The 23954-nt window shown below is 40.5% G+C and overlaps 2 protein-coding genes across 5 annotated transcripts in view; both read left to right on the top strand.

Moving 5' to 3' along the window:
* The window catches only part of MTA3 (metastasis associated 1 family member 3), a 192234-nt gene extending 187671 nt beyond the window's left edge, over positions 1-4563 (top strand). The window contains exon 18 of one of the 2 annotated variants that reach the window (XM_039532302.1): positions 3665-4563. In XM_039532302.1, the coding sequence (XP_039388236.1) occupies positions 3665-3690 (26 nt within the window). In that variant the 3' untranslated portion in view covers positions 3691-4563. The remainder of the gene's footprint in view (positions 1-3664) is intronic. The other variant, XM_039532301.1, reaches the window with a different exon arrangement.
* A 15707-nt stretch (positions 4564-20270) lies between these two features.
* Positions 20271-23954, top strand: part of LOC120400284 (metastasis-associated protein MTA1-like) — a 53678-nt gene continuing 49994 nt past the window's right edge. For 2 of the 3 annotated variants that reach the window (XR_005595679.1, XM_039528739.1), the window contains exons 1-2: positions 20374-20468; positions 20791-20822. Coding sequence is in view for 1 of the 3 variants with exons in the window: in XM_039528739.1 (XP_039384673.1) it covers positions 20441-20468; positions 20791-20822 (60 nt within the window). In the remaining 2 variants the exon portion in view is untranslated. Of the gene's footprint in view, positions 20338-20373; positions 20469-20790; positions 20823-23954 lie in introns of those variants that run through there. The other variant, XR_005595680.1, reaches the window with a different exon arrangement.

Genomic DNA, 23954 nt, shown 5'->3' on the forward strand with positions numbered 1-23954 from the left:
CGTGCCAGATATGCTAAACATTTGTATGCTCCTTCATGCTTCGGCCACCATTCCAGAGGACATGCTTCCATGCTGATGACGCTCGTTAAAAAAAAATGCATTAATTAAATTTGTGTCTGAACTCCTTAATGGAGAATTGTATGTCCTCCTGCTCTGTTGTACTTACATTCTGCCACATATTTCATGTTATAGCAGTCTTGGATGATGACTCAGCATATGTTATTCATTTTAAAAACACTTTCACTGCAGATTTGACAAAACACAAAGAAGGTACCAATGTGAGATTTCTAAAGATAGCTATAGCATTCGACCCAAGGTTTAAGAATCTGAAGCGCCTTCCAAAATCTGAGAGGGATGAGGTGTGGAAAATGCTTTCAGAAGTCTTAAAAGAGCAATACTCCAGTGCAGAAACTACAGAATCGAAATCACCAAAAAGAAAATCAACCTTCTGCTGGAAGCATCTGTCTCAGATAAATAAAATGAATGTGCGTCGATCCGCACTGTTTGCATTGTTATCAAGCAGAACCCGTCAGCAGCATGGATGCATGTCCCCTAGAATGGTGGTTGAAGCATGAAGGGGCATGTGAATCTTTTGCGCATCTGGCATGTAAATATCTTCCAATGTTGGCTATAACAGTGCAATGAGAACACCTATTCTCACTTTCAAGTGACATTGTAAACAAGAAGTGAGCAGCATTATCTCCTGTAAATGTGAAAAAACTTGTTTGTCTGAGTGATTGGCTGAATAAGAATTAGGACTGAGTGGACTTGCAAGCTCTAAAATTTTACATTGTTTCATTTTTAATGCAGGTTTTTTTGTACATAATTCTACATTTGTAAGTTCAACTTTCATGATAAAGAGATTGCACTATAGTGTTTGTATTATGTGAACTGAAAAATACTATTTCTTTTGGGTTTTACAGTGCAAATACTTGTAATAAAAAATAAAGTGAGCACTGTACAGTTTATATTCTGTGTTGTAATTGAAATCAGTATATTTGAAAATGTAGAAAACATCCAAAAATATTTAAATAAATGGTAGTCTATTATTTTAACAGTGTGATTAATCGCGATTAATTTTTTAATTGCTTGACAGCCCTAATTTTAAGTGATTATAAGGGATAGCAAACAGATCAAAGCAGATTACCTAGCAAATAAACAAAAATGTGATCTAAGCTTAATATACTAAAGAGATTAGTTATGAGTAGCAAATTCTCATCTTAATTGTTGATTTAGACAGTTTGCAGAGATTCTTGAGAGCAAGCTGCACTTGTTTGCAGCTGAAAACTCCAGGTATTCCTTTCACAGACTAGAAATCCATGTAGCCTGAGTTCAGCCCTTCTCCCCCAGTCCAGTCCTTGTTCCTCAGGTGTTTCCAAGGTCTCCTTTGGGTGGGGAGTCAGTGAAGAACAATGATGATGTCACTCCCCAGCCTTAAACAGCTTTTTGCATATGCTGGGAACCCTTTGTCTCCCCTCTTGGTTCCCATACCCAGTCAGTGGAAAAAAACTGGTGTTCGAAGATGGAGTCCAGGCGCAGGTGATTTGGTCACCTGCCCCTGGAGGGACATAGAAACCATGACTCAGAGGCTGTTTGTAGCATCTTCCGGAAGGCTTCCCAGTGGGAGATTAGCATCTACTAAGACCTATTGTTCTCCCAAAAGGCCCATCCAAGCCAGCCATTTGTAATAGATGCAGAGACAATATTCCTAACTTCAGATACCAAAATGATACATGCATACAAACAGGATAATCATATTTAGTGAATCATAACCTTTTCAGTGATATTTTACATGATATCTTGAGTAGAATTTATCATAGATAGGCCATAATCATATCACAATAATATTACTATGAAGAATATGGGGCGTAATGCCACACTGTCTCCTTGCAAGTGAAGGATATTGTAGCTAGATAGAGAATGTAAATTTCTTTTCTATACAAAATATTACTTCTATGGCTTTCTGAATCGACTTTAAAAGGTTTTGTTTTGCTGTGTATTTTTTTTTCATTTTTATCGTTTTCATGAATAATAGTGTCTCTTTCCACAAACCAGCGAAGTAGTAATTGAGTTGGTGTGGGCACAGTTCTCCTAAAGTTTTTCATGTCTTCTCAGCTGCCCCATTAATCTGGCTGCTCGTCTCTCATACAGGAACCAGCAGATTATCTAAGAAATAGGCAAGACAGACAGTCAAGCCCAGCTGTGGCCTTGTAGAAATGACCAATGGAATGGGGGAATTCAGAAGATTGGATATTATGACAGATTCACTGTTTTACCATGGGAGACTAAGCTCCTGAAGTCAACTGTTCCAATTTCAGGTCCCCAACTACAGTCGGTACTTTCAATTGGAAAAGGCTGGGAGCCAGTGGCTTGGAAGAACTGCAAGAAAACACAATGAGCAGGAATCCAAATTTTAGGCTGAGAACTTGGAACTTTAAAAAAAGAATGTTCCAAAGACAGAACTATATTCTTCCATAGATTTCTGTGTTTCTAAAGCCAATTCTCAGACTTGTGAACAATAATACCCCAGTGATTTCAAAGGAGTCCATGAGTCTTAATTTTATTTTAAGTAACACTGTACACATTTGATATGAAACACTTAAAGCTTTAAGATGGCTTTATATAATTGCATGCACTTATCATTTCTTTGTGGTAAGTCTTTTAATTCTTCTGGATGAGGGCATTGACTTCCCATATCCTGACCAAAAATGTTTCTGATTTATGTAATGCATTCTGCGGGATTACTTTTATTGCAAACTTCACTGTATATAATTACAGCGAAATTTAAACTTTTCACCTTTTTAGAGAAAATAACTTAATGTGCATAATCTTCATTCACCCCAAGTCTTCATTCTGTACATACTCATTGGATGCCAAAAATCCCTGTCATCTTATTTTCTGGAAAGATTACAGCCTTTTGGAGTCTTCCTCTAGGCACATGCTGCTGCTTTTATCTACTCTGGGAGACGCAATTGCTTTCCTTCTGTTGCTACTGCTGCAAAAGCCCAAACAACTTAGATTAATTAAAACATTTCTTGGTAACTCAGAAGAGCAGTCCCACCCAAAAAGTAGAATTCTCTCTGCAGAAAGTCGTAAGTCCTTCAATATGCTTTGTCAGTCCTGATCAATGAAATGAGGATGATGCCAAGAAGATTCAGGTGTGTAACAAGACTCTGGCAAGTGTTCTCTCCTGTGTTACTATAAAAAAGACTCACTACATATTTTGAATCTAACAATATTTCTTTTCATGCTACAGGATTCCAAATGACTTTTAGCAATCCCTTCATCCACCAGCTTCTTAACTCTGAGCAACAACAACAGTTCAGGTTCACTGTAGGCTGTGAACCCTGCCTCCATGGTAGTGGTGGTTTAGTGATTACTGCTAATTATGTGTATGGGTTTTTTTTAACTAAGATCTTTTGCATTTTTCCCCATCTACTGGCAGGAACATCTCCACTTTGACATGGAACAGAGCCAGAGTGTCCCTGGGACATCTGGGATGTTAATGACAACTAACAGACCAAGAAAATCACTCTGTACCTGATGGACTTTGCATCATTTATCTTGGCTTATGAGTCGAGAGAGAAAGTAGCAATGCCAATTTTCCAAACCACACCAGAATTTAACCACCAATCTTGACCCTAATTCTCTCTCCCTTTTCCAGAACGTTCATGCTGTATTTCAGACTGAGATGTCCTCTTTCCTTCCTCCCAATCAAGAGTTGCCTCAGCTCCTGGAGGAACAAATATTGAGGTGTACAGCTGAGAATAAGGACTATACTAAGCTGTTTCCTGCTGCATTTGACTAGGACCCAAGTACAGCCAGGTGGGGAGGTGACATGAGCAGTTGACAAAGCAAGAAAAGGACAAACCTCCAAACAGTCTCCAGTTTTTGATGACAGTCTAACCTCTCTCTCTCTCTCCTTCCATATCATTGCTTATTCAGGAGTAAGACTCAGTTGGGGTATGAATGGGAAAGAAATAGTCCTTTCATTGCTCCCACTTTTTCTGTTGGAAGCTTGCAACTCTGTATGCCAAGCACAGGAAAATGTAAACAGTATCTCTAATTGGTGAAGTATTGAGAGACTGGACACTTTCTTCTTCGAGTCTTTCTTGCTTCATGGAGAAACAGTAGAAGTTGCATGTATCTGCTCCATCCTGACTCATCAGATATGTAATCATATGTGAAAATATGTATACAGGAAAGGTTTTTTCACAGTATGATTGAATTTCTTGTTTAGAAATGTACTAGTGTATTCTATCTGTGGTGCAATCTCTCTCTGTCTTTTTTGTTTGCAGATATCAGAGTCTCAGTTTTGTTTATCGATAGGGCTTTCAGACATTCTCCTGAGATGGCATTATCTCACGTAGAATGTATATCAGGAGCAACCGTTTAAAATTATTATTAAATTGAAGCTTAATTTGCTAGTGTGTGTATTGCTGTTGATATGAGTATTTTATTGGCTTTGTACATAACTTAGTATTGTTCTACTTGAGTTATTACAAACATCTTTTTTTTTACCAGTCAGCTGGGCACATTTGATATGTAAATGATTAAGACTCAATAAACAAGGAACTCCACAATGCCATTTTTGTCATCAGTTTCACAGTAGAACCAGATTCGAAACCTGCCTGTGATCAACTTTAACTTCTGCACCAATCTTCCTCAAAAGTGTGAAACAGAACATGTAGGTCACGTGCTCGTTGGCTAGTTTCTCCCCTTTAAAACGTGTTTTTGGACACGCTCATTCCATCTTCCTCACTTCTGCCGCATGCCTAGCTAAGTGCCAGGATGTTTGGGGATATGTTACTTTTTGTTATGTGTGCACATCTCCCATTGATGTGAATAGAGATGTGTGTTCATGGAGAGCAGAAAAGAGATCTCTTGGAATGAGGATATCATTGTGTAACTTAAGTAATGAAACTGCTTCACTGTTTAAAAAAAAACAAATTACACAAACATTTGGAGCTATAGATGCCCTTGATCTAGGCCAGAGGTGGGCAAACTACGGCCCACAGGTCACATCCAGCCCACAGGACCCTCCTGCCCGGCCCCTGAGCTCCTGGCCTGGGAGGCAAACCCCCGGCCCCTCCCCTGTTGTCCCCCCTCTGGGCGGCGGGGCTGCGAGCTCCTGCCAGGCAGCTGCAGAGCCGCAGCCTAACCTGGTGCTCTGTGCTGTGCAGCGGCATGGCTGGCTCCAGCCAGGTGGTACAGCTTCCCGTCCTGGTGCTCTGGGTGGCGTGGCTGTAGTGCCGCCAGCCACTGGTGTTCCAGGCAGCGTGGTAAGGGGACAGGGAGCAGGGGACGTTGGATGGAGGGCAGGAGAGTTCGGAATGGTAGTCAGGAGCAGGGATGTGGATAGGGGTCGGGGTGCTCCGAGGGTGGGGAACAGGGGGGTTGAGTAGGGGCAGGGATCCCAGGGGGGCAGTCAGGAAGGAGAGGGGGGATTGGATGGGGTGGCGGGGGAAGTCGGGCAGGCGTTTCGGGGGTGGTCAGGGAGAAGGGGTGGTTGGATGGGTTGGGAGGTTCCGGGGGGAGGTCAGGAATGAGAGGAGGGGTTTGATGGGGTGGCAGGGGGCAGTCAGGAGCAGAGGGTCCGGGAGTGGTCAGGGGACATGGAGCAGGGTGGGGTGGATGAGGCAGAAGACCTGGGGGGGCTGACAGGGAACAGGGGGGGTTGGATGGAGCAGGAGTCCTGGGGAGGCCGTCGGGGCGAGAAACCGGGGTGGGGGGTCAGATGGGGGCAGTGGCTAGGCCACATCTGGCTGTTTGGGGAGGCACAGCCTCTCCTAACCGTCCCTCCACACAATTCTGGAAACGCAATGTGGTCCTCAGTCCAAAAAGTTGGCCCGTCCCTGGTCTAGGGAAAATGAAGCCCTTAAATCAGTGGTTTGCAACCAGGGGTACGTGTATCCCTGGGGGTACACAGAGGTCTTCCTAGAGGTACATCAACTCATCTAGATATTTGCCTGGTTTTACAACAGGCTACATAAAAAGCCCTATTGAAGTCAGTACAAACTAAAATTTCATATAGACAATGACTTCTTTATACTGCTCTATGCACTGAAATGTACGTACAATATTTATATTCCAGTTGATTTATTTTACAGCTATATGGTAAAAATGAGAAAGTTGGCACTTTTATATTTTTATGTCGGATTTTGTAAACAAGTAGTTTTTAATTAAGGTGTAACTTGGGGCTATGCAAGACAAATCAGACTCCTGAAAGGGGTACAGTAGTCTGGAAATGTTGAGAGCCACTGCCTTAAATTATGCTGTTTAAGTTTTTACTCTTCCTGTTGCTTCAGTGAGGGACAAATGTTAGAGGTTACTCCAGGTCGGCATCTGCAACATCTTGATTTACAAGCAGTTCCCTCTGTAATAGTTGCCCTTGGTGATCAAGTTCAACAAAATCAGTAGCTACCTCCCAGTGTGCTAAGCACATTATCTTCCCTGTCCACTTTGCCTCACGTTCTAGCAGCTGACAAAGAAGGTGCTTTCACATTTTAGTCAGCCCATTCTGGAAAAACTGTTGAGCATATCAAGAGTGGGTGTAAAACTTCCAATACTTTTCCAATCAAATATCTGAGTTAAATCTGTTGAAGAGGTGGACTTCCCAGACTACCTCACATTATGGTAGGCTCTATACAAACACAAACAACTGAGATCTTCCAGTCTAAAAAGTTTTAAAATTTGCTACTATATGAGGTGGAACATGGTATAGTAACAGTATATTTTAATACCTTTCCAGTGTCCTAATTTGAAAGGGATAGCTTAAATATTAGTAGAGAAAAGGAAAATACCCTGAAGCTTTGAGTGCAACATTTAGCCTATACTCTCTCATTTTCATTGCCATAAGGGAGGACCCCTGATTTCACAGTTCAGTGCCCAGATTATCTACTCAAGAGACAAAGTTCGACTATGCAACCTTGAGTCACCCCAGTGTATCATCTCTGACATCTTTTCTAGACCCACGCTGCCTTGTGGAAAATCTTGGCAGCATTCTATAGTTCTTCTATTATATCTCATATTTTTCTATATTTGCCTTGAGACATTTTTCTCACTACATCAGGGTTGCATGAAAACATAATATTTTCCCCACAGAGTTAATTTACTCTGTTTGCTTATTCCCACTCACCACCTCCATTCCTTCAACCCTGATGTTAGGAGTAGCATTACTACTTCAGGTGGAAAATAATCAGCAAGAACCAAGATCCTGATTTCATATTTCATCCCTAGTAATAAAGACAAAAAGAACCAAAAAGATATAAAAGTAAAATGCTTTTCCAAATTTCCCCATTAGGCATTAGCTTCTCTTACTTATAGAATTTTAGAGTTGAAAAATTAATTGTAGCTGATAACAAGGATTTTTGTAAACACGTGTAATGTTCATAAATTATACTAGTTGATGTAAGGATGTAGGTTGTCTGCATTGAAATGTGCAGCCAGCTTTTCCCTGAGTCTAATCATTGATAACTATCAGTTATTTACATACTCACAGACTTTATAGGGGTATTTTGATTACCAGGAAAATCATGTCTTCTCTGACTTTTTTATGTAAAGAATGCTCCCAGTACAGAGTGTATTCTCAAGAGAGTCAATTAAGCAGTACATTTGTTTCCAGGGATGACTAGGCATTAGAAGCATGAGGACAAGCGGTTAGATTTTGCAAGCCCTTAGCTATGTGAGTTGCCCTTAAGTAAATAAGGATAATTCCCTAGCATTGTTGTAGCATATTACTTTAATTTTAGAGTATAATGGTGGTTGCTATCTCTTTTTGTTTTAGCCAATCTGTTTTTCAGATATTTATTTTATCTTCTGGAATGGGAGCTATTCCCATGCATTCTGACATTCTCTATTAATAATGTTAATACACCTGCCAAGTGAGAAAGATACTTAACTATGTGCTTTCCTGTGGCTTTCATTAGAAAAGTATGTCTTCAGACTTCTGAGATATTCCCTGCTTTCTGAATTAAACACCAGCAGACAAAGGACTTGAATTGCAATACTGCGTGTGGTATGGTGCACTAGAGAGTAGTGCTGTGGTTTGTTGAGCCATCATGCCGTCCATTTACGGGCAAAAATACTACAGGACAGAGTTAGGAAATTGGCAGATTGGCAGGTCTCATTCTCAAATAGAAACTTGAAAATTTTATTTTTGTAATGCATGTCTGTGACATGAAATGCAAATATGTGAAGTGTGAATATTATTTTATGCTGCAAATGTGACTCTTGCAGATCGATCACCAGAGGCTGAAAGACTGAGAGCCATGGTGGATGATGGGGTTTCTAGATGTAACATGGTGATGACACATTACAGCAAAAATGTGGTTTAAACTTTAATATTATTATTGCTTCTACTACTGAGAGAATGAATCCTAATACAAATAAATATTATGCTACAGTACTCTGCTCTGCTTTATAACTGGTGAAATACATCATTTCTCAAACCAATATACAGTAATAAACACTACAACCAATTTATTTTCCATAACAAATTGCTGATAACCAGAACCTCATTCCTGGAATAGCTGCTTTCAATTGGTATTACTTTCAGGAACTAAAGTTCCAGGACATGTAACCTCAGTTGTTAGACAATAGTAGCATAGTACTCATGGGTTATGTTTTCTGGATTCCAGTTCTGTAGTTCCTGCTTGCAGTAGTTTCTTGGGTGATTAGGTTGTCAGCTGGGCTGGATTATTTCTTCTAAACTACATTACCTGTTAATTATCTCTTAACTATTTCATTACTTGCTAAAAGTCACACTACCTTCAAAAACAAAATCAGGCTATGTAACTGGGGAGTACCTAGTCCAGTCTGCTGTTGAATTAATTGAATCAAATATTCCATGGGAAATGCTGTGATATCACATTTTGTTTGTGCATGTGCTTATGCATTTTGCTAGTCCAGTTTGTTACCAGTGTCATAATATTTAGAGGATTTAGACTGTGCCTCTTACAAAGTCAAATTTATTCTTGTTAATATGGTTATCAGATTGGTGTAATACTTTAAAAGTAACACTGAAGAGCACTCACTGTTCTGCTCTACAGACTCCTAAGGTGTATTGACTTTTCCAGGGATTGAAATATTCATACAGCTCCTGTAGTGAGAGAGTATGGGCTTGTCTCCACTTGCAGTGCTGCAGTTGCACTGGTGCAGCTATGCACTGTAGCACTTAGCGAAGATGCTACTAAGACCTACAGAAGAGCATCTCCCATTGGCAAAGGTACTCCACCTCCCCGAGAGGTGAGCGCTATGTTGATGGGAGAAGCCCTGCCATCAACTTACTGCAGTCTACACTGGAGTTTAGGTCAGTATAACTATGTCGCTCAGGGGTGTGGAAAATATACATCCCTGACCGCTGTATTAATATCAATATAAATTCCTAATGTAGACCAAGCCTAAGAAAGAAACAGTAAATGAAATAGTTTTGCATTCTCTTTGGCTTCATTTCTTAGGAATTCTTTTACACAATCAGTGGCAAGGTCCTATGTAGAATCACAGTTGGGGGCTGTGCTACGTGGATAGTTACTAAGGTTGAATATCTCTGCTCCAGGAAATGCCAGACTTGTTTTTTGCATTCTGATATTAATGGAGCATTTGGTTCTCTCAGAGTTTATGTAGCTGTTAATAAGATCACCAGTTTTTGTGGGAGGTTTAAAGTATCTTTTTCTAAATAATCTCCAGGTAAATCATTTTGAAGAAAATTATATGTATGCAGGTTTTTTTTCTTGTGTCCATGATCCAGTGATCAGAATGACATTAATTTAAGAAAAGCCCAGCAAATTACTAAGGAGATACACATTTTGCCCCAGTAGTTTTGAAAATTGTGACGAAAATGTGGATAATTTCCTTGGAGGCAATACATTTCTGGAAATTATGTAAGATTTGAAATGATTCTTTAGCTAACCCCAGAAGTATTTTCCCCATTTAGGATTGGATGGTTTTACATCTATGATTATGTAGCCCTTGTTTCGTTTGTACATAGGGTCAGATATTTGATTTGTCACTCTAGTTTCAAAACCAGATTATTCTAAAGGAGCAGAACTTCAGTGTAGTGCTTCTTTGTCAGCTCTATGGGGTCAAAGCTATGCATCTCTAGGAAGAATTAGAATACATCAGGAAACTGGGCAGCTCCCATTTATGCCTCCAGTACTCCAAGATAATAAAATAATTTTATTTATAAATTGTTGGCAGTACTGAAGTCACATCTGCTGCAAGTTATTTTGCTTGTCTGCTGGGAATAAAGTATGCAGTTCTGGTATCAGGGGATCAGTTTATGTGCATGCACAGCTAGTTGTAAATCACAGACCAAATGGGGACAGAGAGTCATCTCCCAGTTTCTTTTTGTGCTTTAAAAGATTGGGGCTTTTTAGTGTCAGTTGCTGCCATTCTTTCAAAGCCCATTCTGGAAGTCTGCTGAAGTTAGATTTCAGGTAAGGTTGAGATTATTTTAAAATTTTTCCAAATCCCAGCATTTCCAGAGTTTCAAGCCTACTCAACCCAGTCAAATGTTCTTTCAGAATCAGGAAATGAACTTAAAACACTTGGTTTTAAGACTAGGCTAAGCTGTAAGAAATGCACATTAAAAGGGTTCTTATCTGCAGAAATAAGGACCAAAGATGAACCCATCCAATCTCTACGAATGATTTTTATTAGCAGTTTATCCAGCCTGGTGGTAAGAATCCTTGACAGCATTTTTTACTTTTATTTTTGAAAAAGAAAACACGTGAAAAGAGGCACATTCATTTTCATCAAGGAGTCCGATGGCACCTTAAAAACTAACAAATTTATTTGGGCATAAGCTTTTGTGGGTAAAAAAACCCACTTTTTCTTACCAGACTCCTTGTTGTTTTTGTGGATACAGACTAACGTGGCTACCCCTTGATACCTGACATTCATTTTCAAGTTTGCTTGTGAATCGAGGCCATAGTTGTCCTTTACATAAAATTTGGTAAAAGCCCTTGCTTGTGGGTTTATCTAAGCATTCTGGTTAAAAAGGAAGTAACATCTTTCACTAGCACGTTATAAACAGTAGTAGAGAAGTCGCCAGACCTGGGAACTGTATTAGGCTCTTGCCCTGCATTGAGAACCACATGGGTGGACAACTGTACCTGTGCAAAGCCCAGTTGCAGTTAAAGGGCTCTGCATGGCTAAGAGGCTCACGGATGAAGTTCTCAGTACAGCATTAAGGCCTTGCAATTTAAATTCGCAAAAACTCCCAAACTTCTGTTAATCAAACTAGAAGTTCTAACCTATTTTATTAACCTCCAAAGATTTGGTAAGATTTATAGCTTTCAAATAAACTCTGTTCTTCTCCAGTTCCCCTGGTTTGGTGATTAAAGATTTGTATGGATCACATGTAAGATGTCTGCCTTTTTGAATGCTGCCCTTTAAGTGAGGGCTCTTTGTCTTAATTGTCTAGCTTAATTGCCAGCCTTATTTCCTCTGGTGAAAATCTTGCTTTTAGCTAAACTGATGCGAGATTGAAGTTAATGCATGCACTGCTTAAAGTCCTGCCAAAGAGGCTGTGGGGAACATCTATGTCTCCCCTTATTCTAAAATCTCAGTTCTGTTTTGCAATTTTTTTCTTAATAAACAGATTTTGCTGTATCCCAGAATCTGTTAGATACTTCTACACCATCCCTATTTGTTGAATAGTTCTGTTCTTTGCTTTTTATTTGATCTATGTACTTTAACTCTGGTTATGTTTCACTATCTCTAGCAATCAAAACACAAGGAAACAAACAAGTGGAGAACATGAGAAATAAGCTGAGACAGAAAAAAACAGGCATGTGGTACATGGTACAAAACACGGGAAATGTTACTAGGAATTTCTAGTGTCTGTACAAGCATAATTATACAGATCTTTTTTCACTTTCAATTTTATTAATGAGTTATTATATATTAACTTCCTGTGTTGAACAGCAATTGACCACTGCAATATTGTTAACCTCAAAAGATCAAAAATGAGATTGGCCAAGAAATAATGAATTTAAAAAATCAAATAATGTTTTTTAGTCTGTTTTAACTTCTCAACTCCCCTTTATTCCTCTGCCAAAGAGTATGTGATAATTGCAGGTTGAAAGTTTAATGCACACACATTTGCACACCTCTTCTTGGCTGCTCGGATGGAGATTTCACTTACCCTCTCCTGATTGCTAAGATAAAGGAACTGCAATCAACTGTCTTGACCCAGCAGCAACATATGGGACTTCTCTACCTGAAACCCAGCACCACCAACTCCTCACACTCCTGTCTCATACTTCATACGGCCCTGGGGCTTCTCTGCCTGCGTCCCAGCAGCACCACTTTCCTGGCACTCCCATCCCCTGTCTCAAGCTGCCCTATGACCCTCTCTCTGCTTTAGGCTTATACATGAAGGCAGGTTAGGTTTGTGTCCTTAGCCCTGAAAATTGTGGGATCAGACGAGCTTTTCGTGTCATTCTGAGAGCTCCTCTTGCAGGCAGCGGAATCCCATGTTGTGTGATTAGTTTGCAAGAGCTGGCAACACTGCCGTCCCTGGCTGCTCAGAAGGGATTTCCCTTACCTACCCAGCACCACCACCGCCAGACTGGGGGAGCTGCCATCCAGTCCCTCCATCTCTCATCCTCATCACTATGTTCTGCACCCCCCTCAGCCTCCCTCTTGCTCTCTGCCTCCTGAAGGCCATCTTGCTGGCTTCACTCCTATTGGCAGTAAAAAGGAAATGGTGACCATTATGACTAAGGGAAAATGTGTTGGTTGTCAGTCTTTCATCACATTTTCATGAGACAGATAAAGAAACACCCAAACTCGCTAGTCATGATAAAATCATGTGAGTTGGCAATACTGCCATTGCATTATCGGAATTTTTAAAGTCTATACGTGATAATATATAATATCTAGCAGAATAAAAACATGATTTAGCAGGCTGATCTGCCCCTTTAAGGGTCAGCAAGCCTGGGGCAGCCAGCCCTGCTCTGAGTGGGAGTCCTGTTAATAGATGTTGGGGCCTGGTAGTTTGCAAAGGATCATGTGATTACCTGATGAGCATCCGATTTCTGTGAAGGCTGGAGGCAGCTCCGTTGGCATGGAGAGCTGCTAGAAGCAGAGAGGCTCTGGCAGGAAGTCCCTGGGTCAAGTAGGGAGAGCTATAGGAAATAGGGGCTCCTGTGACAGGGCCTGGAGCAGGTGACTCTCAGGCAAGTGGCTGGTAGACTGGGAACCTGTGAGGAACTGAGAGGCCCCTGCCGAGGACTCTGGGTTGCAGGGAAGGACAGTCCATATGCTGAATTTGTGTTATTTGGAAGAAATAAAGCTGATGACCTGAGAAACAGAGCCTGAACCAGATTCCAGGCCCGGCTAGGGTGGCCACTCACACATTCCCAGAATGTCAGATATTTTGGTACTTCCGAGAATGGCATGGGCCCACACCCGTTGGTGAGCCCTTGCCCCTGCCAGCATGTCTTCACATGCACGATGCATAGGAAGTCACGCCATATGCAGGATGTCTGTTTGAAGAGTGCGTCACTTCCCCTCCACTGGCATGACCTCACATGTACCATCTGTGCGAGGTCATCCTGGCGGGGAGCGGAGCGGCATGCTCTTCAAAAAGGCATTTCCAGTCCAATACCAGACAAAACCATGTCTAGTTTTGTCTGAATACTGGAGTGGGACAAACCACCCAAAAAGAGGACTGCCCGGTTTAAAACTGGATGATTGGCCTGCCTCAGTATGACACTGATTCTTCTCTGGGCTGGAGAGACAGGCCGGCTGTGTCCATGTGTATTCTCTATTGCAAGTGTTCTACATACTACAGATATCAGTCCTTTAAACATCCCTCCTCTCAGACGCTCAGTTGTTTGTCAGATTCAGTGGATGGATCTGATTTATCTCAGGCAGTAGTTAGAAGAGTAGTGAAATCCCCAGTTATGCATGTAAAACCCTACAGACAACTGCGCACGTCGAAATAAAAGGCAGCTATATTCCTGTCACTATAATATGAGTGAAGCCAATGTTATTTAATAAAATGCAATATAATGCATCTTTAACTGTGTATGAACTAACAAAGACAAGGAAGTGGTATGTGAGTTACTACAGAGAATTCTTTCCTGGGTGTCTGGCTGGTGAGTCTTGCCCACATGCTCAGGGTTTAGCTGATCACCATATTTGGGATTGGGAAGGAATTTTCCCCCAGGGCAGATTAGCAAAGGCCCTGGGATTTTTTTTGCCTTCCGCTGTAACGTGGGGCACGGGTCACTTGCTGGAGGATTCTCTGTACCTTGAAGTCTTTAAACCATGATTTGAGGACTTCAATAGCTCAGACATAGGTTAGAGGTTTGTTACAGGAGTGAGTGAGTGAGGTTCTCTGGCCTGCGTTGTGCAGGAGGTGGGACTAAATGATCATAATGGTCCCTTCTGACCTTAAAGTCTATGATTCTATGAAGTGAGGTAATATCTTTTATTGGACCAAGTTTTGTTGGTGAGAGACAAACGCTTTTGAGCTACACAGTGCTCTTCTTCAAGTACCTTTTCAAGATATTACCTCAGCCACCTTGTCCCTCTAATATTCTGAGACCGACATGGCTACAACACTGAATATGAACTAACAGTTTTGCTGAGTTCATTATCCACTCACCTCTCTTTCCATTTCTAAGAGAGAAGAGAAAATCTCTTTAACCTGTTCTTGTTGTTAAGCTTCAGGTGTTCTGTTTAAATTAAGTGAATTTCATTAAAAAATACAGTTGTAGCACCTGATTTAGGTTTGCTTTTTTTAAGATACATTAGTATTTTCTTACATTTTATTAGGTGGTTGAACTTTCTAATTGGAGAGAAATTGCATTCACTTGTTCCATGACCTTGTAAAAATAAACTCCAGCACAAAAGTAGTTCAAACAGATATCTGTTGGAACCTCTGTCATACCCAGTTGCATCAAGGAAACCAAAACAATAAATCTAAACCATGAAATAATAGAGAATAATCATAATCAGTAAATATAATTTGAGCAGACAGCTGTGTTCTCACCTCTATAGTGTGTCACTATCTCGGTGGATGACAGGGTAGAATATATTCAAGTATCAGGAGACAAATAGACTTACAGAGTATTCCATCTTTAAATTACCAATTTGAGTCTAGCCTGGATGAGTCATGACTAAAAATTTTGTTTCTATATCAGATTGTTTTGGGGAGATTATATGAAATGAATTGGTGGTTTTCCAGTCCAATGTATGTCCACATCACAAAATCACCATCTTCTGGAGGTAACTGACAGCCTTGTTGCTAAAATCAGCAAAGAGGCCAAGGGTAAAATTATCTTAAGTGACTTAGGAGCCTGAGTCCCATTTTCATGTCACTTAGGAGCCCATGTTCAAAAGTGATTTAGATTCCTAAGTCCCTTTTGAAAATGGGGCATAAGTTACTCAGACACTTTTTTGGAAATTGTACCATAAGGCTTTTAAATAGGTGACTCTCAAACTCTTGGAGATGATTCATCCACATCATGGTTGAGGCATGTCTGCAGAATGCTGTGTTGAAGTTTGTACTGCTGCTGTCCCCACTGCCGAGTCTGAGTCTAAATCAAACAATTTTATTCTCCTGGACTATCTAGCTCGTAGCTTTCTGAAAAAAATATAGATAGAACCATACTGATTCATTAAGTATAACTGAAATTTGGAGACAAATAAGAGGGATTAATAGGAAAAGGTTGGTAGCATGAAATGATAGATTATAAAGGCCTTTATTTAGTAAAATGCTGATTTTATTTCTTTTACATGGTGAAACCAATACCATATGACAAAGTTCCTCCTCTACCTTGGTGGGTCCTGCGCTTATTGGCGGATTTGCTCACCTCACAGATTCACCATGTGGGTCAGGAAACAGTCCAGAGACCTTCCCCTCTGGTAGAAGCCACAATCCAGGTCAGTTCCTCCTGTGTCCAATCAGGAGTTGGGAGGTTTGGGGGGAACCCGGGCCCGCCTCTACTCCGGGTTCCAGCCCAGGGCCCTGTGGACTACAGCTGTCTAGAGTGCCTCCTGGTACAGCTGTGCGACAGCTACAACTCCCTGGGCTACTTCCCCATGGCCTCCTCCCAACACCTTCTTTATCCTCACCACAGGACCTTTCTCCTGGTGCCTGATAACGCTTGTACTCCTCAGTCTTCCAGCAATATGTCTTCTCACTCTCAGCTCCTCTTGCTCCCAGCTCCTTGCATGCACACCACAAACTGAAGTGAGGTCCTTTTTAAACTCAGGTGCCCTGATTAGCCAGCCTGTCCTAACTGATTCTAGCAGTTTCTTAATTGGCTCCAGGTGTCTTAATTATCCTGCCTGTTTTAATTGGTTCTAGCAGGTTCCTGATTACTCTAGTGCAGCCCCTGCTCTGGTCACTCAGGGAACAGAAAACTACTCATCCAGTGACCAGTATATTTGCCCTCTACCAGACTCCTGTACACCACTGGCCTGGGTCTGTCACACATAGTACTAAAAATAAACAAGATATTGTGCTTTTTCTCTTCATACTGAAACTGAATCCTTGATAGCACTATTCAATTAGTTGAATTAATTTGCTGCAATTTGAGATATTGCATTAAGATTAACAGATACAAACAAAAACAAACCAGTACTAGCATGGGGTGACATTTTTTGATCAAATAGTAAATTTGCAGAAAAATGTAGTCTTCAGCTAAATGAAAAAGTGAAAAAAAATTTGAAACGGTCAGACGATTTGTTTCAACATTTTTGAACAAATCATTTCAATTTTTCATTTTGAAATATTTTGTTTCAAAGTCTGTTTAGAGCAATTTTTTAAAAGCTAAAAAACTCCCAAACATGTAAGTAAACAAAAAAAAAAGGAATTTTTTTTTACCTGAAACTATTTTTTTTCCCTTTTCTATTTTTCTTGTCAAAGGAACCGCCCCCCATTCAGTTTCTGTGTGAAACTAACCAACTTTTTTTCTTTGGATTGTTTTGGGTTCCGTTCCATTTTAATCAGACCATCACAAACTTCTGTACAATTCTGAAGCTGTCTGTGGGATAGTTGGTCTACCCCATTGTGGTGCCTGGGTGTCCAGTCCTCAGCTTGCCGTCTGCTTCTCCAAGGAACACCTTCCACTCCCCTGTTTCACATAACATTCATCCCCTTGGGGCCTGGTTTATTACGACATAAAATGTTCCATTCCTGCTCAGCAGGTCTGCATATGTAAACCATTCTTCTAGCCCTCCATGACTGGTCTACTCCGTCTTGGGTTTCGTGGTTCCTGCCACAGCAGTTTTGCTTTTCTCTGAATTCTACTGCAGGCCCCGCCTCCCACTACTCCTTGCACCTCTGCCACTGTGTGCAAGCAGCCTCTTTTGTAGCAGGTGCTGCTTCTGGGCTGCCATCAAGTGTGCCCTACTGGTCACAAACAGCTGCAGCCATGCCCAGAGAAGAAATTAACCCTTTCCCGGCCAGTCCAGGGATGGGTCCAGGCACCCCATTATACTGCCCTTACTAAAGTCAATAATAGTAAAACTTGACTTACAACTAGGCCATCTTATTAGGGTTTCCAGACTGTACCTTATTATCATGGGCCAGATCGTGACTTCCTTACTCCCTGCACTGGCTTCCTATGCCATGGATAACAGTGCGGAGGAGAGGAAGAGGCACTGCAGAGCCACTGCTCCCCATCTTGCACAGATAGATAGAGAGTGGGCAGGCTGGGGGAGGGGAATGCGTGGAACCTTGGTGCCACCTGGCCATCACAGCTGCACTGGGGGATGTACGCTACACCAGGTGAAGAGCTGACTCGTGGTACATCTCCCCCAGACCAAGTGGGAACAGTTACAATCCATTAGAAAGGCTGCTCCTCAGGCTGGGCAACAGTATACTGCCCCATAAAATATTCAGGGCTTGTGGCAAAGTCACAACTTAGTCCCCAATGGCTTCTGTGGGAAGGGGAGCAGACCCTTTATTTTTGTGCCAAATCCTTGTGAACATTTCAGAGGGGTAGCCGTGTTAGTCTGTATCAGCAAAAACAACGAGGAGTCCTTGTGGCACCTTAGAAACTAACAGCCCAAATAAATAGTCTCTAAGGTGCTACAAGGACTCCTCGTTGTTCTTGTGAACATTGTTACGTTTATTTTATTTTATTTTATTTAGACTTACACTCACATCCCTGACAAATGAACACCTACCTTGTTCTAGGTATCCCTTGACAAGCCTTAAAGACGCCATCCATAAAACAGACCATCCGTGTAAGCTCTCTCCAGTCACTTCCAGCCTTGGGATTCAAAAAGGAAACTACCATCAGAGAGCACAAAGATTGAAGCAGCAGTAAAAAAGCAAAATGCCATCCTGGATTTATCAGTGTTGCCAATTCACTCATGGTTTTATTGTGCATCTCCTGCTATTTGGTGTCTTTCTTAAAGTCCCCGCTACTGGAGTACACTGATTGCAAGGCAATCTCTGCTTTTTAAAGTGAGTTTCTAGCCCTCAGGGTTGTGGAGAAAATCTTGAAAATGTGACCTGAGTGCACCCTGTAGGTGCAAAAACCAGAGGGTAAATAGAAAGAAACCCAAATGTTTGTTTTTAAATCTCATGATTTTAAGCCAATCACATGATCTTTGTGGCCTGACTTCTGATTTTTTTAATGTTTGGAGTTAACAATCCTAGAACGTGATTGGTACTGTAGCCCATAAGATTATTTTGTTAGCTATTATATCCTTTTAATCCAGCCAGAAGCATTAATTAATGTTTCTTTTTCTGAAATTAATCCAATTTTATTCCTATATTTTATCTTATATTTTACATGGAATTTAGGATGTGTTGAGGCATGTGTTTCCTAATAATAAGTTTTGCTGAAATGCAAGAAGCCTACCGACCTGTCAGCTCAGCTATATAGCAAAAAGTAGAATTAGTTATAAATATGTCAGCATAAAAGCTGGCAACCTTTGGCACAGATGAGAATGGTCCCTGAAATTTTGAGGAACCAAAGGGAGGAACTATCCACATCACATCACAGGTTTATCTGGCTTCTATAACCAGTTGGTAACCACAGGGTACACCACAACTTGAGGTCATCAAGAGAGCCTAGGTTGGCAGTTTTGGAATGAGATAATTCTCATTAATATATTTAGAAAGTAAGTCTCATAATTCATAAACCTATAGGAGAAGGGTACCCATAGATTTCTTAGGGTATGGAAACAAGATTTGGGCCTGATTTCCATAGGTCAAGATCCTATAAAATACCTTGTAAGAGAGTACTAGGAAGGCTTTTTTAGCTCTTAGGGTCTGCTATGTTCTAGACTCTATAGACTATCTTTTCATTTATCTATCTATTCTATCTTCTATCACACTATCAGCTCAGTTTGTGTAGTATAGTATAACTACTCAATATTCCTAAGCATTGGGGAAGCCAGCACCATCGCGTAATTGGGCATGCCAGGAGTGAGGCTGGTCCTCCACCTCCTATTACTGGGTCCTCAAGGAAGGGTATGAGTATGTTAGGTTAAGGTACTTATAATAGAAATGTTACCACCAGGAGTTCTGGAATTCTTTTACTGTTTTGCAGTCATAAGTTTCATTGAATTCCTCATTTTTATGTTAATGGCAATAAAGATTTTATCAATTTGGTATTGTCCTCAGTGTATGCGTACTTGCCAAGCACCCTGAGAATCCTCTCTCGATATCGAAGTCTCTGAGTTCTTAAACTCTGTAGTCTGAATTGGATAAGAACCTATAAATCTTCTGGTCGGATGCGATCAGTGGCGAGCCATAAAAACTAACCCATCAAATTCAGGTCAACAGTACCTTTTTGTACAGTATGTTCCATTATTATTGTACTTTGTCAGTACATTTGCCATTTTAGTTAGTTCATAATGACAGTTTTAAAGAACCAATTGGCCTGATAGAAAGCATAACAACTGACAAACTACTAGTGCAGCGCCAAAAGGTGACACGTTAAGTCAAGACCTCATGAAATACCATGCAATGCCAGAAACAACTTTTTATTTATTGAAGCTGAGCTTCTCAATAGGGCTGAAGGGAACTGGATACCCAAATCCCACTGAAATTCAATGGAATTTAGGCAGCTATTATCCTTTGACTCCTCTGAAAATGCTAGCCAGCCTGGATTTTTTTACCCTACGACAGCATATATAGCCTGGTCTCCTAGGCCTTGCATAAAAAGCAGCTGTCAAAATGTACTGTTGTCTCTACATTTCAAAGCAAAAATGAAAGTGAAGTGTCAGCTCATTATTCTGTTGAACTTATGAAAAGTCTATCTACAGACTTCTTAATGTTTAGAGCTCTGTTACCACTGTGCTTCCTGCTGTATGAAACATGTGGCTTAAAGTAACCTTTGTTCTGTACTAGGATCTGTAAGTAGCTGTCTTTCTTTGTAGCAAGAACTAAAGTTTAAATCACCTCATATTTAGGGATGGGCTTTCCCGTCCCCCCGTTTTATTGATCATTTCCCACTTTATGCAGCTGTGCAGGACAGTAATAAGGAGTAAGGTCTGCCCCCTTTTGCAAGATGGAGGATGAATAATTTTCAATGATGAACAATTGCTTTATTTTTCACATAGAGAGTTTATAAAAGAGGAAAAAATGGAATATACTGCAAATCTGCCTTATATTGTTAATGGTAATATTCATGCCCAGTTCCTGAGAACTCTTCCAGTCTGCGCAGTTCTAATGTGCCCAGCACCATGGAAGTTGGGCACCAATAGCTGAGAGACCTTTCAGGAATCTTGGAGTTATACAAATAACTTGTGTTTTTTTTAAAAAAAAAGTGTAGAGACGATGTACTAACGTATTGTGTTGTTTTTCAGAACCCCCCAGTCATACAACAAGAACAATAATGGTAAGTCTCCAGGAGATCTGGTTTTTTTCCTTTTAAGTTTGGAAAGCTGAACTGAGTACTACAGTGTTCTAGGCTGTTAGTACATGGTATCTTCATTAATATAATATCATGGTGTTGTAGAAAAAAGATTTGACTTTGTGGTACAACTAGCCACTGGCAACCTAGGAAAAAAAAGAAAGATATTGACTGTTTTTCAAGACACTGAAAAAGAATAGTTGTGCGTTTATAAATATAGGGAATACACAATGATGTACGGTGAAGGTTCTATCACTCCTCTTTTGGAATGGTCACATTACTCATGAGTGGAGAAGGTCTGATTGTGTTATGCTGATGATTCCAAACTATCTCCTCCTACATGCATCGTACATGTGTCATGTATGTCACAGAGCAACTAGTTAAGAAAGCTTTATAGGGTTCAAAAATGTATTTGAACTATTTCTTGTATCCCTCCGCCTGTGAAGCCAGCTGCCTGAGTTTTACCATGAGTTCAACTGTTCAGGACTCAGAGGTAGAGAAATATTACAACCAATAAATGCAATGACCTAAAATAGTTTCTCTTTTCTCATAATCTCATATTTGTAGATCTTTTGTAGTGGATCCCACTGGGGAGCTAGAGATAGTCTCTTCCCAAATGTATGAAACTTCCATTATGAGATTGTGAGAGGGAAAAATTTAATTGGGGTTTGTAAAGTAAACCTTACTCTCAATTGGGAATGATTTATGCCCCTCCTGGGCCTCAGGCTGGAGAAATGCCATTTTTGGCAGGAGGAAGTGGCTGTTTGAAGCAGCTCAAAGTGTAGAATGTTAGAATAAGTCCCCAGGGTATGGATTAATGGGCAAATAATGTGGCCACAGGTTACATTTGTTAATCATGTGGCTGTACAATTCATCATATGCCTTTCCAATATATCACTTATCTCATATATAAGGGACATGTAAATTGCTACATGAAGAACCTACCTGGTTAACTTAGCATTAATGTCACTTCAGTGCATTTGCAATCAACATAATCACTAAAACTCCAATTCAAATGGATAACTGATTGCAGAGAGACACAAATCTCCAATTCATTTAGCAACCCATAGGTGCTTAGAGAAAGTGGTACTGCCTCGCCATACAGGATATGCTGTACTCCTTGTTTATAAAGAATTTAAAAGGTCTATCACTCTTGTAATTGTGTGTGTGTCTATGCAGAGAGAAGAGTTTTAAAGATAAATGATTTGAGAAGTATGCCTTTAAAACGTGACTCTAGGATTAAGTCAGCTAGAGATATCTCTCCCATAAAATTAGGGAGCGATGTTCAGAATTCCTCAGCATTGGTCCAACTCTGCTTGCACTGAAGTCAGGAGCAAAGCTAGGCCAATGCTGAGTGTATTTGAACATCCTACCCAGGGGCAGCTCTAGCTTTTTTGCCGCCCCAAACACGGCAGGCAGGCTGCCTTCGGTGGCTTGCCTGCGGGAGGTCCGCCAGTCCTGCGGATTCGGCATACCTGCCACCGAATTGCTGCTGAATCCGCGGGACCGGTGGACCTCCCACAGAGAAGCCGCCAAAGGCGGCCTGACTGCTGCCCTCACAGCAACCGGCAGGGCGCCCCCACGGCTTGCCGCCTCAGGCACGTGCTTGGAGCGCTGGTGTCTGGAGCCGCCGCTGATCCTACCTTAGACTTTTTCTTACTAACTGTTACTTGATATGGGCCTGGCCCTTGCATATGATTTCAGGATATCTCCATATTGGGAATGAGGCTGGAGAAAAATCAAATACTTTATTTTCTTAGTCTTTAATTGTTACAGTTACAGAAACGCTGTGTTTCCATAACACATCAGTGTCCTCTTTACCCTATTAATTTCAGCCACATTTTGGAGTAAAGAAGCCTATATAAATTCATGTAAGAATATTTTACTGTACCTAACATTAATGTCTCATGCATATCTGCTGAGAATCAGAAATACACAGCAATTTTTGACTGTTTACAAATCATTGTACAGATTACAGATTAATGTGCCCCATTCAAAGCAATATGCAGTAGCTGTCCATTCTAGCAGTCTTTAAATAAATGAAAATAAGATTAACAACTGATATGCTATTAAAAGAATGTGAAAATAATTCAGCAATTAATCTACTCATTTTTGTAATTAAAAACATAAATGAATGGGAAAAGGAAAACCTCTGAGCCTGCAATGAGTAGAGAGAAGACAGCACCAAAGACAGAGATTTTATCATTCGTACATTAGGAAACTATATGAAAATATGAGAGTCTTCATTCAATATAATACAGTATATGCATATACAGTAAAACACATACCATCATGAGCTATATTTAAACAGCTACTGCACTGAATTACTACTCTGTACTAAATTTCAGCTCTTTTGAATGATTATGATAGCTATAAGCATAATACAATATAAAGTTGGCGTGTGGTCATTAGTCAATTGAATGGCAGAAATACAATGGCAAACAAGTCTGAATAATGCCTAGCCTGCTTTGATTTGAGGAAGCTTTTCTCTTGCCAAGTCAAAATAATTCTATCTGCTTTTAAATTGCATTTGTAGTCAGTGAAATGCCGTAAGTAAAGGCATTAAATCTGACCTCATTTATCTGAGGACTGCAAATTTATGTTTGAGTCAAAGCCAATGAGGAATAGAGTGGGCTTTTCCTTTTTTCTCTTAAAAACATTCCCATGGAGCCTTAATAATGTTGAACACCCCTACCCCCCAAAAAATATTTCATTTGTGCTTAAAGATTACAGTGTCCATATATTTGTTCTTTGTTTTAAACCATCGTTTGTGCAGTCAGGAACTAGGAGCGATTTAATGATATAAAGGAATTTATTTATATATCTCTGATTCTAAACTTGACAGGATTGCTATTGTGCTTTATTTTGTCTTCAATGTAACTAGGTCATTGTTGAATTAAACCAATTAACATAGGTTGGTCTCACACACCTGAGCACGCCTTCTCTTTTCTGCTTATTCTGCATTAAAAAAGCTTCTTTGCACTATGATTTTTTTTCAAGATCTGCTGTAAATGCTTTTGTATTGGGATAAGAGGCTGCTAACATAAGGGTTTTTTTTGTTTTTGTTTGTTTGTTTGTTTGCCAAGGAGTGAGAAAGGATTACAGGCTTTCATAGAG

This window comes from Mauremys reevesii, linkage group 3, assembly GCF_016161935.1.
Source record: "Mauremys reevesii isolate NIE-2019 linkage group 3, ASM1616193v1, whole genome shotgun sequence".
NCBI lineage: Eukaryota > Metazoa > Chordata > Testudines > Geoemydidae > Mauremys > Mauremys reevesii.